Below are 15,343 nucleotides of genomic sequence, written 5' to 3' on the forward strand. Positions count from 1 at the left end.
GTTAACAAATATCCTCTAATTAACTGAGCACTGCTGTATAGAAGAGCAACTATTGAATAGAAAGAATTTTCTTTCATTGACATTCAATAATTTGAACTCTCTTATGTTAGTGTTACACATACTTAATGAGGACATTTCTTCAACGTTTTCCTACTGTATCGTTCTGAGTGAAATAGCTATTTGTCATGTTATTAAATGAATGCCAACTTTGTTTGTATATGTTGTATAAAGGTAAAAAAAGCAAGATTTGGTTTCTATGACATCTAATTGATTTGTATGGTCCCACTGGAGTTAACTTGCAAATTAAACTGTATATCCACACCAAGTCATTGATTATTACAATAGACATTCTACAATGCTACACAAGTTATAAGTCAAAGCCACATTTTTAAAGGTGATCAATGTTTTCCGATGAAATATAAATATTACTTATATAAAACAAATAGATTGCAGTTGATGTATTTGTATGTTAATCTGTTGGCGTTATAGTACATGAGGCTGATCGTATGATTAAATCAGATTTTTCTACATGTTGTATTTATAAGACTAAAGAAGAAAAAAAAGGACAACAATGTACTTAAACAGTAAGCCCCAAGTTGCCCCACATCTGACATTCTTTAATATTACAGTAATACCAGGGTCTGGTTTAGCTTCCCTTTTAGAAGAACACCCACTGGCACAAACCTACCTGTCCTCCGATACCATCATACTGCCGGTGCAGCAGGACAAACATGGCTCTGACCAGCTCTGGATCCTCGATCACCGACTCCTGAGCCCAGCGGACCATGGTGTCTGAGATCAGCTGCTGTAGTGTACCTGCAGACACAGTAAGGCGCTGTTAGGGAAACTGTTGGGCCATATCAGAAAATATGATTTATTCTCCTTTTGCTGCTGTGTGTGTTTCAGCTGTGCAGTGGACTCACTGGGTTTCCTTTCTTTTTTCTCCTCTGGCAGGTTGGCCATCTTCTTCTTCAGGTAGGCCACTTTCTCCACCAACGACATGAGCCGACCCCGGATGGTGAAGTCACTTTCAGCATTTATCCCTGTCTCGTCATCCAATTCTTTACCTGAGAAGATGGGAGAATCAGTTATTATCCTTATTGATCTCTGTGGCTCCCTGGACATTCTAGTTGATCTGAATGTTTGGTTAATTGTTTTTAAAGCAAGTCTAAGTGAAATGCTCTTTGAAACTATGGGTATTTGTACATGTTGATAAGTATGTAAATGTAGCTTGTAAATATGTTGTATGATATGCTCTATTGTTTTATGTTGTTTTATGTTTCATGTGGAACCTAATTGCTCCAGGTCTCGCTTGAAAAAGAGATCTATGATCTCAATGGGACCAATCTGGATAAATAACGGTTTGAAATGAAAAGGTGAAGCTGAGAGGTTACCACAGTGTCTCATCAGGTCTTCATGAAAGTCCAGCAGCTGTTCTCTGATGTATTCAGGACAGGGACACTCCTGCTTCTCATCCTTGAAGTTCAGAAGCATGTTGATCTGCAGAAACACATGCAGGTGTGACTATGATACAAGAAATGTTTGATAAATACAACAACCACCAGTTCTGAGAAGCAGACAGGAATACCAGCACACAAGCTAACCCCTGAACAGCTGTGGACGGGGGCAGCAGAAAGGTGTATTTAGCCACCTGGAGGAAAGACCCACCAAAGCTATATTTAGAATCTTTTCACAGCTTTACCTCGCAGTCAGAGAGTCATTTTAAACTAGGAACTGATACCGCTATATCTATATATGCTCTCTTTAAAGCCAATAGACTCCATTGAAAAATACAGTTGAGTTGCTGGTCTACCGCTGCTCAAATGATTTAGTTTGTATTTAGATGGAGACCGTTTATAAATCCACCTAAACACATTAGGTCTGAATACATACATGCCCAAACACATGTTTATTATGGAGGTGTGTCAGAGAGAAGAGGGAGAAGTTGACTTGGGGATTTGTTTTTTTTTGGTCTGACCAAATTTGAACGGGCGAACCTTTAACTCCCAAGCCAAGTCCCTACAGAAGAGCTAATGCCGCCCTAAATTGTGTTTGTAATGTCATTTTTTTATGTATTAAAATATTCCTAAAATTACATATATAAACATAACCCTTGCTCTTTTTTTTTTTTTAAATGTATCTTATTTTAGGAATAATTTAAGTAGGTCTTAGGTCACTGCTAGGTCACACCAGGCAGATACATTTTATTGTTCATCTCATGTTTTCTTAGGGCCAAGCTTTTCAAATAAAACCTTCAGTTTGTAAGATGTCAGATGCTGTTCACCTGGATCTTCATTATTTCCAGTCAGATAATCCAAATGTCCTCAAAGTGTAATTTATAAACCAAACAAACCGTGGTAGACCAGTATGTTCTCTTCAGTATGTTCTCCCAGGTTTTTGTTGCCAGTCAAAAGTCAGTAGGTCACTTTAAATAGTGTAATACAATCCAACTTCATTACATCTGAATTATTCATTTAAGAGGATTCAGCTAAATAAGGTATTTAGGAAAACATCAGAAAACATTCCTGATCTTAATTCCTTTGCTCAAAGTGTATCTAAAGTCTCAGCTTTCATTTGGTCAACTTTCTGCTGTTCCTCATTAATAATCACACTATATCTTCTCCAGTATAATCTACAAACTGTTCTTTTGAACTGTTCTGTCCTCCAGCACACTCTCTCTCTTCTTCTGTGGTGCTCCTACCTGTTCCTGAGGAGGAGATCTGAACTCTTTGGTCTTCTTGGCAGTGAGGGCTGCAGACATGTTGAGTGCCAGCATCACCTCATTGTAGCGGAACCTCTGGTTGTCTTGGAGACAGGCCACAAAGTCATCAGAGAAAGCCACCACCGCCTCGATACGATGACGCACCTGGCAGTCACACAGGTACTGCAGCACATGGCACATCTGCGGATTTAATATAAAAATAAGGTGTAACACATTTGTAGGATACACTAAGTGTCTTTTCATCAAGCTTTGGTGTTGTTGCAGTTCTTGAATATTTAAAAGAGTTTTTGATTTGACATTGCTCAAAGCGGAAGAGAATATTGATTGACATGCTACCCGACCTTAAAGCACAGACAATGTTTCAATACAAAACCTACAACTTGTTATTTATTCCAAGTTAGGTAAAAGAGGCAGTGTTTGTTGATTTTATTTGTATCTAATTGTTACACTCATCCAAAATCCAGATCCAGGGTCATCTTTAACTCTGTTTGTATGTTTTCCTGTGAGTTCAAGTGCCTTGATCCTTTTTGGCAAACTGTTATTTCTAAGTGCTGCTGTTGTTGTAATACACAGTAGGGCTCTGAATTTTAAATATATCCTTAAATAACATTTTTTCTAAAGTGGGAAAATTATTTCCGCACTCTTCTTTTGCAAATAAAAACATTAAGTATCTCATTAAAATAATCCATTAAAAACTTAAGTCATAAATACAGGATAGAAACTCATTTTGATCTCATTGCTTCCGTAGTGTTTCCTATCATTTGACATGAAATGTATGTATATTGCAATGTGATGAATGTGACATTCTATAACATAAAAAAAAGCACTATGTCTGTAAATACACCACCAGCATGTTACATTAATAAAATGATAGCTCATTTACAAAGTGAGAGGGTTACGTGAGAATCACCTGGAGTTTTACAGGCTCTGGTAGCTTCATCTGTAGCAGTCCTTCTTTTGGCATGCTCCTCCCTCCATCCTCTCCTTCCCCCTCCTTCACCACCTCCAGCTCCATGTCCTCCTGCCCTTCCCGTCTTTCAGAGAACACAGCTGGTTCAATCAGTCTGAGGATGTTCTTCAGATCTTCACTTTGAAAAACCCCCATGATGAGCAGGGTGTAGAAGAGCTTGATGAGCGGGACAAAGAGGAACTCAGTGGTGCCTCCGATTGGATCCCGTACGTGCATGCTTCCTTCCCGCACGGCCTCTGTTAGCATCTCAATCGTTTTAATTTTCAATATGTCTAAAGGGAATTCAGGGCTATACTGGAAACAGTCTCCTGATCCGGTGTTTCCGTAGGTACAATGTGATGGTCCGGTCCCACACACAAAGCTTGGGGAGGAGAAGTGCATTCTGGGTCTCAGGGAGGTGCTGAGGCCGATGCCTGGCAGGCCGTGCTTCTTCTTCTCGTCTGGAAACAGGGTGATGCTCTTGGTTTCGTCTGTCATTGGAACGATGTACTCATTGTTCATCATGAGGCGCGCCGTGGTGTAGCTGCTCAGGTGGATGTCGATGAGCAGGTCATAGTAACCCGCACGGAGCAAACCTGGGAGTGAGAGACCCACAGAAAGATCATTATTACATTCAACTAAAAACATTAATCCCTAAAAAATTATAAAGCATACTATTGACATTTATATTAACGATCAGACTACAATCTTTACCTGATAATGCCAAATGAAATTTATATTTATTACGTATTCTCCAAACAGGTGTACATAGCCATTTCTTAAAATGGTACTGTATTTCGTACCCCATTTTCTACTTAGAGACACATTTGAAAATCTAAACAAACAATCCATGTACTTATTAAAAAGTATTATATGTACATCAAATCTTCTTCATCTGAGTCACATTGATGTCCAAAAGATATTTAAAAAAGACATCAGTGAGTTACACTGTCAACTACAGAAGCCAATGACACCATGTCTGTTGTTGTCAGACAGATTTAACTGATTCTCAACCCTTTGCTTTGAGTGTCCACATACAGTAAGGAGAGCTGTTTTTCTCTCCTCTTGTAGTGACTCTCTGCTATTATACTCTCCAGCTAAAATGAGCCTACAAAGTTTTTTGATTAGTTTGTTAGCAGGGCTGAGCACTGGGAGTAAAACGTGTCACGTTGTGTACATTCTTATTGGATGTTATTTACCAGGTCAATGCCAGAAAAGATACTGGAGTGAAGGTGAGAGTGACACAGATTATTAGGCTGTTAGACGTAGGAGGTAATTCCAACACTGACCTCCACAAGATGCCCCCCCAGATCAGTCCCATGCTGCTTACCCAGTGGACAGACACCTATATACAAACGGGTAGTGTCCAAATTAGGGGAAAAAATTGCCTGCAGCACAGGACACTTCTTCCGTTTTCTAGAGATTATATCAGTATGCAGCGCAGTGCATGCTCCCAAACAATGCAATTACACTGCTCTCAGGGTACCAGGCAGAGACTCCAGAGAAGATGGGCTGATAGCTGGATACTGGGTCGGGGGTAGGGCCAAATCACATTTCTCAGGGACAGGCTTTAATACCTTGCATGCAGTTATTCTTTCATTGGCTGTGTGTTTTACCTGGCATGTACTTATTCTCTATAGCCTGCAGGAGCTGTGCCTCATCTACGTGGGAGCAGAGGGCGTGTGCCACCCTGTTGTTTCCCAGAGCACAGATGGCCGAGTACAGTCTGAGGGTATGGTAGTGAAACTTTAATAGATCCCTCTGCTCGGACAGCTCCAGGATATCCACCGACCTGGACAGAGAGAGTGCATGACAAATGAGACAGTAGGGGGATGAATATGTGTGTGTATGTGTGTATTGGTGAATATGTAGGGTAATCTACTTGTTCTCTTCAGGTATATGCAGGGACATGAACTGCATAGGTTTGCTACACTGGACCAGCCAGCCGTGTCTGTCATTCACTCTGGATGCTGACACCTGGAAGAGAAATGTTGCTTTTTACCACTGTGTGGCACTGCATACTGCCTATCCACAGTACATTGTGGAACAGTTACACAACTAACCCAGCAGCTAATATGAGGCGATGAACATCATTTACATAAGACGTCACTAGGGCTTGCACAGTACATTTGAAAATATCTGTGAGGCAATTAGTTATCCTGTTCCCAACCAGGGATAGTCATTAAAGCTACGTTAAAAACGCAAGGGATTTTTCTAACGCGTCGCGATTACATGTACAGTCAATGCAAAGACGCAGATAGAAACGAATTTGCGCCTCTCATCACTGACGTTGAATTAGAAAACCAAACAGCAGCCGTTAGCTGTTAGCACACAGAGCTCACAGCTCCTCATATCTGTTCAGAAACTGGAGAAAAGTTATAAATGTACAAAACACAGACTCTCTATGGTATGGTGAATACAGTCGCGGCTTTATTTATGTGTGTATGATGTTGTTGTAAGTGAGGATAGAGCAGCTAAAACCGTAGATTAGCCTAGACCGATCGATCTAATCTCCATTCAGAAAAAAAGCTTTTTTAAATTGTTTTGCCTGCCGTCTTGTTTTTACTAACAGTATGTCGTTATTTCGGCATCATTTCGAAACGTGTATTACAAATAAATCACGGTAATATAGGAATTTGTTGTAGTGGGTATCTAGTATTACATAGTATTTACATGGAGATAAGCCCCGCCCTTTTGCCAGCACGCCTAGTTTGAAATAATGTAAACACAAGTGAGAGCCGCGGTGAAACTCGAGCGAGTAGAGCGATAAAAATATTTGATTCACATCGCACATCATAGGCCTGTACTACGAAGCTGGTTAAACCTATCCTGGATATGTTTGAGTTAGCCGGTTGGCCTAATCCAAAACATACGCGCTCTCGCTAAACGGTACTACGACGCGGGTTATCAATTGGATCGCTCAAGCCAGCCTTGTCCTATCTAGTTAGGTGGTATTTGGAGCATTCGACCAATCACAAACATGGACAAGCGTACTGACAGTGCAGCGTTATACTTCCTGAATGAAAAGTCAACTATATAATTAGACAAATATGAAGACGTTAAACTTTAAACATCCATGACTTAAACACTTTATCCAGGATAAAAGCCACATAGCTGCACCTGCAAGGTGAATACAGCTGGTAACAGAAAAAGTGTTTGAATGCGTACATTAACAGGTTTATGATATGATATCACTAAGACACGAGTGGATCTGACTTTAATTACATTTGTCTCGAGTGTTTCGTCAACTTAATGTGTTGCTTAAAATAATACTTCTGCATACAGTATGTGACACTGTGAGTGTTGCACGGCCAGATACGGCTCAGCTGACTCAGATAAGGAAATATATGATACATTATGAAGTGATATGCCGCGGACTGTACTTAATGTTACTCTGATCCGGTTACTTATGTTGTGGCAGATATTTAAGTAAGCTTTCTTAACGCTAATGTTATAATAGTCAGATTGCTCTGAAGATGGAGGTGATATTCTATTAATGTTCACGTTCACACAGTCGGTGATTTTTGCCGGCCGTCTTTCCTGCAACGGCAGCTTTTCTGTATTTCCTTTCTCCTGTAATATGACTTGATCGCTTTAAACTCCGCACACTGAGCTCTGATTGGTCAGCAGGCAGTGCTTTCACTGAGTTGAGCTCTTAGCCTGCAACCTAACCAGGGGGGTATACTACGAATCTAGTTCAACATATCCTGGATTAGATATGTTTTGAGTTATCCGGTTGACTTAATCCAAAACAAAGCCGCTCTCGCTAAACTGTCCTACAACGCTGGCTATCAACTCGTTCGCTCAAGCCAGCCGTGTCCTATCTAGTTAGGTGCGCGTTCACATAAAAGGGGTGGTATCTGGAGCATTCGACCAATCACAAACATGGAGAAGAATTTTGGCCGGCCGTCTTTCCTGCAACGGCAGTTTAAACTGTATTTCCTCCGCACACTGAGCTCTGATTGGTCAGCAGGCGTGGTGCTTTCGCTGAGTTGATCTCTTATCCTGGAACCTATCCTGCTTCGGAGCACAGACTAGGTTCCAGGATAAGTCACCATGGAGATCGAGCCCGCTAAAAAGTGAACCAGCTTCGTAGTACCGGAAATCCCAGAAGCTATCTTGCTAAACGAAAATCCTGCTTCGTAGTATACCCCCCTGCTCCCGACCAGGTTAGCCGCACAGCATAAGTTACCAGGGAGATCTAGCCTGCTAAAAAGAGAACCAGCTTCGTAGGACCGGAAACCCCGAGTTTTCACTGAAGTTAGCCGGCTAAGCGAAAATCCTCCTTCGTAGTATACCCCAGAGGTATATCTACTTTCAAAATGTAATAATGTTATTATTGACTGTTAGTTCAACACTTGTTATATGTTCACTAAGGCTTATAAAGCTGCTACTTATTTGTATACCTTGGATATTTACTTATTTGATCTTTATTTGATGTGTTTCTGATTTAATATTTATTATCTGCTCAATTTATTTGCCTTTTGTCCCGATGCTGTAACGATTCCCGTTTCCCTGCTGTGGAAATAAATAAAGTATTATTGATTCTCATTCACAGTTCCAGAAACACTTCTACCAGGGTGTCACGCTGCAAAGTAAGATTAATGGAAAATGGAAGCTGTCCCACTTGTTTCTGTTCAGAGCTGTCACCCTTTACATATCTTCTTCTAAACATTGCACAATTAGTGGATAACACATTCTGACAAAAGCTATGTGTCTACATTTTTATTTTTCGTGTTAGCCAAAACAAAACAAACGACTTACTATAAATAGGTAGGATTGTTACTGTACCTTGAGGAAGTGGTTGGGAACTCGACTCCATAACACAGGAGTGAGAAACTGGACATGCAGTCGTGGAGGACACTGAGGAACTGGGTTCTTCCTCTCACTCTTAAACAGACCAGCTGACAGAGGCATCACATTCTGACAAACAGACAAGATACACTCATCAAGGTACAACATAACACAATCAAAGGAGTTTAACGTGGACAGATTCAAATTCACCCTACAGTATTTTATGTCAACTGAGAGTTGTCTTTCATATGAAGTCTGAATAATCTGCTTATATGTTATATGTATAGTATTTTTTTTCTTCAAACCAAAAGGACGTTACAACAGCATTTGGAATATTTGGATCTAATAAAAAGTCATTATTTTATTTATTTTTCCAAAATTCCTTTAAATCTCTCTACCTGTACCACTACAGGGCATTTATGATGAAGCAGCAAGTTGTCACTGAGGTTAAAAGCAACCCCCTAAACTTAAAATATGTTATAATTATATATTTTTTAATAATGAAGCTGTATGTGTGTGTCATTCTCACCTTAATACGGCCCAGTTCAAACTGGAAGACATTGGGGCTGGTGGCCTTGGCAAAGACTGCTGGGAACAGCTTAGTGCTGGGCTCCACCTGAGAACGAGGATAACTACCGGTAAGCTGGTTGCATCAAACTGAAGCACAATTAGCCAATCCTTTTTTGCAGTCCACAAACCAAGTTAAACTAGAAAATGCATTTCCTGCTGAAAATGCGTGCTAATGCTGTAAACTGTGAACATTTGTTGCTGAATTTAGCTGAAAATGCAGAAAAAGCTGAATGTGTTATTAGTTGAATGGTCTCTGTAGCTGCTTTTAGCTACAGAAACAAAGTAAGTGTGTTGCTGAACTTAGCGGAGAAATGCAGAAAAGTGAAATGATTTGAATGAAATTGTTACAGCTCAGATGCATTGCAATGACTTTGTTGAACACTTGAAAGTGAAATGTTAAACTGGAAGAGTAGGAAAATTTTTGAAAAAGCTTAATATTTAAAAGAAAAGGCTTAAACAACAACGTGTATAGCCTCATTGTTCTGAAATAGCTGAATAATGTAATAGTTGAATGGTTTCTGTAGCTGAAAGTAGGCTGAATGAATTACATATCAGATGTAAGTAGTAGTGAATGAATTTGTATTAAGAAGAGAAAATAAAGTAAAAAGGCTTGGGAAAGCAGCAGAATATTTTGACTGCAAACTTTTCGACTAAACCCATACGTCACCAATAATGTATAAAATATGTGGAACATGTTGAAGTCAGTATGAAGTCTCCATCAGACAGAAAAGAATAGGCTGTTAAAGTCCAGTCTGTTTGTCAGTGTGTGTTTCTGTGCTGACTGAGCACCTACTCATAACAAATAATCATAACACCTTGTGAGCCCAGAGATCAAAGGTTTTAATCTGCCTAGCAACACCATAGTTACCAACTGCAGCACTGAGTCCCATTAAGAATGCATTGAGGATTATATCTGACAATGTTGCCACCTGTTCAAAAACTATGGCTCCTATAAAAAAATGACCAGAAAGTGAGCATCAGGGAACCCCAATGGACTGATATGTTTTTTTGGGGGGTTTTGTGTGTAAAATGTGAAGATGGGAGCAGTTTGTCTAAAGTTTATTTCTCTCTGTTCTGAAGAAAGTTCCAGACAAATTTAACATGGGAGTCTATTGGGAGCTAGGTGGACTTTTTGTCACTCAGATCACTATTGGGCCAGAACGGTCGGTCCGTTTGATATGATGAAGGCAATTGAGCAGGCCAGACTAATTATGCTCCTGAAATCTTTTGAAATTATTTGAATAGAGTGTATATTTTGGCTCTGAGAGCAGTTTGAAAATATTTTTTACGAAGAATTGGAAGACCCTCTACACTCTAAGTCAGGGGTCGGCAACAGGCGGACCGCGGTCCGGACCCAGACCTATACGGACCCGGACCTAAAATCAATACATTAATAGGGGAATTCAATTTTGACGGGGCGATTCTATTTTAACCGCCGCCGACAGGGGGCGAAAGAGACGAGTGAGCGATACAGGGAGAGAAACACAGAAGAAGAGACGAGAGAGCGGCAGATAGAAGCGGAGAGGAAAGTGAGTGAAGAGGATAATTAGTGATACAGGGAGAGAAGCAGAGAGGAGAGTGAACAGGCGTGTTAGCGGCAGACAGGGAGAGAAAAAAAAATTACACATGGCGCTCTCCAAGAAGAGGAAAGTGGACAGTGAGAACAGAGCTTTTAACCCTGAGTGGACTCATTCATGTTCATCCTGCCCACTGGGAGCACAGAACCAGTGTGTCTCATTTGTTCAGAGACCGTGGCACTCATTAAAAGTGCCAAAACGCCACTATGAGACAAAACACAAAGTGTTTGACCAAACATTCCCTCTCAAGTCAGAACTGAGGTCACAACAAATAAGCAGTCTCAGAGCCCGATATGATCAGTCCACCAGGATAAAACTAAAACTAAATATGGTTCCAGGGCAGGCTAACCGAGGCTAACCAATGAGCACCTGCATGTGTGTATGAGAATGGCCCTGACACAATTTCAGCCCAGATTTACAAGCTCCTGAAGGTCGCAGACCGATGAAGCCATTAGAACCACATCATCTGCAAAAAGCAGTGGTGCAATCCTTAGTCCACCAAACTGCAGACCCCCTCCCCCACGACTACGCCTCAAAATCCGATCCAGTATATTACAAACAGGATTGGTGACAAAGCGCAGCCCTGGCGGAGGCCAACCCTCACCGGAAATGGGTCCGACTTACTGCCGAGGAGCCGGACACAGCTCTCGCTTTGGGAGTACAGAGATTGGATGGCCCTGAGTAGAGACCCCCTCACCCCATACTCCCGCAGCACCTCCCACAGTAACTCCTTGGGAACTCTGTCATACGCCTTCTCCAAGTCTACAAAACACATGTAGACCGGATAAGCGTACTCCCAGGCCCCCTCCAGGATCCTTGCGAGAGTAAAAAGCTGATCTGTCGTTCCACGACCAGGACGGAATCCGCATTGTTCCTCCTCAATCTGAGGTTCGACAATCGGCCTGACTCTCCTTTCGAGTACCTTAGAGTAAACTTTCCCGGGGAGGCTGAGTAGTGTGATGCCTCTGTAATTGGCACACACCCTCTGATCTCCCTTTTTGAAAAGGGGAACCACCACCCCGGTCTGCCACTCCTTCGGTACTGTTTCCAACTTCCATGCAACGTTGATGAGACGACCATGACAGTCCCTCAACACCCAGAGCCTTCAGCATTTCTTGGCGGATCTCTTCCACCCCCGGGGCTTTGCCACTGTGGAGTTGTTTGACGACCTCAGTGACCTCCCCCCGGGAGATTGGTGTTGATCATACTCCAGCTCTGCCTCTAACATAGAGGGCGGAGTTGTCGGGTTCAGGAGTTCCTCAAAGTGTTTCTTCCAACGCCCTAACACTCCATCAGTTGAGGTCAACAACGTCCCATCCTTACTGTACACAGCTTGGATGGTCCCCTGCTTCCCCCTCCTGAGGTGTCGGACAGTTTTCCAGAACAACATTGGTGCCGCCCGAAAGTCCTTCTCCGAACTTCTCCCACACCCGCTGCTTTGCCACGGCCACGGCTGAGGCTGCTGCCTGTCGGGCCTGTCGGTACCTTGCAACTGCATCGTGAGTCCCCCGGGATAACAAATCCCTGAAGGGCCTCCTTCTTCAGTCGGACGGCTTCCCTGACCACCGGTGTCCACCAGGAGGTTCGAGGGTTACCGCCCCTTGAGGCATCTAAGACCTTGAGACCACAGCTCCCCGCCGCGGCTTCGGCAATAGAGGCTTTGAACACCGACCACTCTGGTTCAATGTCCCCAACCTCCCTCCCGAATGCCCGAAAAGCTCCGCCGGAGATGTGAGTTGAAGGCCTCCTGAACTTGGGCCTCCTCCAGACGTTCCCAGTTCACCCGAACTACACGTTTGGGCTTACCAGGTCTATCCAGAGGCTTCCCCCGCCACTCGACCCAACTCACCACCAGATGGTGATCAGTTGACAACTCTGCCCCTCTCTTTACCCGAGTGTCCAAAACATACGGCCTCAGGTCCGATGATACGATAACGAAATCGATCATGGACCTTCTGCCTAGTGTGCTCTGGTACCACGTACACTTATGAGCATCCTTATGTTCGAACATGGTGTTTGTTATGGCCAATCCATGACTAGCACAGAAGTCCAGTAACAAACCACCACTCCAGTTCAGATCAGGGGGGCCGTTCCTCCCAATCACGCCCTTCCAAGTGTCTCCATCATTGCCCACATGTGCGTTGAAGTCTCCCAGCAAGATTAAAGAGTCCCCTTCAGGAGCCCCATACAGGACTCTTTCCAGGGTCTCCAAGAAGGCTGTATACTCTGAACTGCTGTTGGGTGCATAAGCACACACAACAGTCAGAGTTTTCCCCCCCCATAACCTGCAGGCGTAGGGAGGCGACCCTCTCGTCCACTGGGGTAAACTCCAACAACAAAGCACTCAACCGGGGACTTGTGAGTATCCCCACACCCGCCTGGCGCCTCACACCTTGAGCAACTCCGGAGAAGAATAGAGTCCAACCCCTATCCAGAAGTAAGGTTCAAGAGCTGACGCTGTGCGTAGAGGTGAGCCCAACCAGATCCAACTGGTAACGCTCCACCTCCCGCACAAGCTCCGGCTCCTTCTCCCCCAGAGAGGTGACGTTCCACGTCCCCAAAGCCAGCTTCTGTCGCCCGGGTCTGGTCCGTCGAGACCCTCTGCTTTCACTGCCACCCTTCTGGCAGCGCACCCAACCCCATCGCTGTTTCCCGTAGGTGGTGGGCCCGCGGGATGGAGAAGCGGAGGTGTTGCCCAAGTTGCCTTTTCGGGCTGTGCCCGGCCGGGCTCCGTGGCAAGCTCGGCCACCAGACGCTCGCCGACGAGTCCTCCTTCTGGGCCTGGCTTCAGAAGGGGACCCCGGGCTTCCTCCGGGCCGGGTATCCTCACTTCTTGGTTGTTCTTCCATGAGATCTTGTGATCATTTTAAAGTTGGAATGAAGTCTCTAGCTGAAAGTATGTGGAAGTTGTAGCATTTGGCGCAAGTTGTAGGTAAAAGAGGATTTGAAGGTTCCTCCCATTGAGTTCCATGTTAAAAAAAGAGTTTAAAAAGCTGAATATTTCAAAAAGTATAACATATTTAAAAAAAGTTGAAAGTGTCCCATCATGTGCTGAAAAGGCTGAATAGTTTGATATTTGAATGGTTTCTGTAGCTGAAAGTATGCTGAAGTTATTCGACGGCAAAGTATTGGTTGAAATAAGAAGAATAAAGATTTGAAGAACTATAGTGGAATGCTGTAAACAGCATTCACACTAATCCGGAAAGGAGAAGAAAAGGCAGCAGCAGTTAGAGAAGGACCACTTATTAACCAGTAACAACAAAGTAAATATTTACCTGGTAGTATGTGCTGAGGTCTTTGCCGTTGGCTGTAAATGTCAGCAGTCCGTTTGTTGTGTCTACCAGACAGCCGATCTCTAAGCCGTTGTTGTTCCTCCCCTGACCAGGACTGCTGCTCTCTCCAGCCCACACCATGTAACAGTTACTGCGCTTTATACTGAGGAACACACCATGTAACAGTTACTTTATACTGAGGAACACACCATGTAACAGTTACTTTATACTGAGGAACACACCATGTAACAGTTACTTTATACTGAGGATCACACCATGTAACAGTTACTTTATACTGAGGAACACACCATGTAACAGTTACTTTATACTGAGGAACACACCATGTAACAGTTACTTTATACTGAGGAACACACCATGTAACAGTTACTTTATACTGAGGAACACACCATGTAACAGTTACTTTATACTGAGGAACACACCATGTAACAGTTACTTTAGCTGACATCCTTGTGGATTCATCTTCTTATTACAGACACATGCATTTCCTAACATTCGGTCTATATGCTGTCAAATGTATTATCTCTTCGATTTACACACGGCATCTATTGCACGTCTGTCCGTCCTGGGAGAGGGATCCCTCCTCTGTTGCTCTCCCTGAGGTTTCTCCCATTTTATCCCCTCAAACTGTGGGTTTTTCTCTGGAAGTTTTTCCTTGTACGATGGAGGGTGTCGTTTTTTTTCTCATACTGATATTCTGAACAATCTGTGCTGTTGGATTTGCTGTAAAGTGTCTCTACTGTAGGCTAATTTTATTATATGTACAGCACTTTGGCTCCACCAAAAATCGTTTATAAATGTGCTATATAAATAAACCTTGATTTGATTTGACTTGACTTTATACTGAGGAACACACCATGAAACAGTTACTGTTGATCATATCAGGTTAAAGGTGTATCAATCACTGAAATAATATCAACATAAGTTATACAAATGAATTTACTCTAGGATATGGGTAGGGTGCTACTTGACTAACCTCTCATGAACTTTGCCCTTTTCATCTCCTAGGGTAACAGTGACAGTCCGGACTTTGTGCAGCTCAAAGCCCGGGTCGTGCTGGTGAAAGTCAGAGGTGACCCAGCCCACCCACACACTGCTGGGCTCCTGGCCAGGGAAGATCCGCACCGAGTAGTAGTGCTGCACACAAAGAGAGGTGCAGATAAAGCATCAGTCTGTTTGCAATTTATTTATCAAACTAGAAAATACATTTCCTGCTGAAAATGCGTGCTAATGCTGTAAACTGTGAACATTTGTTGCTGAATTTAGCTGAAAATGCAGAAAAAGCTGAATGTTTTATTAGTTGAATGGTCTCTGTAGCTGCTTTTAGCTACAGAAACAAAGTAAGTGTGTTGCTGAACTTAGCGGAGAAATGCAGAAAAGTGAAATGATTTGAATGAAATTGTTACAGCTCAAATGCATTGCAATGACTTTGTTGAACACT

General features: G+C 42.8%; 1 protein-coding gene across 12 annotated transcripts in view; it reads right to left on the reverse strand.

Moving 5' to 3' along the window:
- The window catches only part of ryr2a (ryanodine receptor 2a (cardiac)), a 332,105-nt gene that overhangs the window by 105,451 nt on the left and 211,311 nt on the right, over window positions 1-15,343 (reverse strand). For all 12 annotated transcript variants that reach the window (XM_034214890.1, XM_034214888.1, XM_034214889.1 and 9 more), the window contains 11 exons: window positions 14,879-15,039; window positions 13,888-14,047; window positions 8,995-9,081; window positions 8,463-8,594; window positions 5,554-5,648; window positions 5,288-5,463; window positions 3,633-4,267; window positions 2,702-2,902; window positions 1,395-1,500; window positions 924-1,067; window positions 689-816 (listed from right to left, as the gene is read on the reverse strand). In XM_034214890.1, coding sequence (XP_034070781.1) covers window positions 689-816; window positions 924-1,067; window positions 1,395-1,500; window positions 2,702-2,902; window positions 3,633-4,267; window positions 5,288-5,463; window positions 5,554-5,648; window positions 8,463-8,594; window positions 8,995-9,081; window positions 13,888-14,047; window positions 14,879-15,039 — 2,025 coding nt within the window. The remainder of the gene's footprint in view (window positions 1-688; window positions 817-923; window positions 1,068-1,394; window positions 1,501-2,701; window positions 2,903-3,632; window positions 4,268-5,287; window positions 5,464-5,553; window positions 5,649-8,462; window positions 8,595-8,994; window positions 9,082-13,887; window positions 14,048-14,878; window positions 15,040-15,343) is intronic.

Source organism: Gymnodraco acuticeps, unplaced genomic scaffold (genome assembly GCF_902827175.1).
Source record: "Gymnodraco acuticeps unplaced genomic scaffold, fGymAcu1.1, whole genome shotgun sequence".
In the NCBI taxonomy this organism is placed as follows: Eukaryota; Metazoa; Chordata; class Actinopteri; order Perciformes; family Bathydraconidae; genus Gymnodraco; species Gymnodraco acuticeps.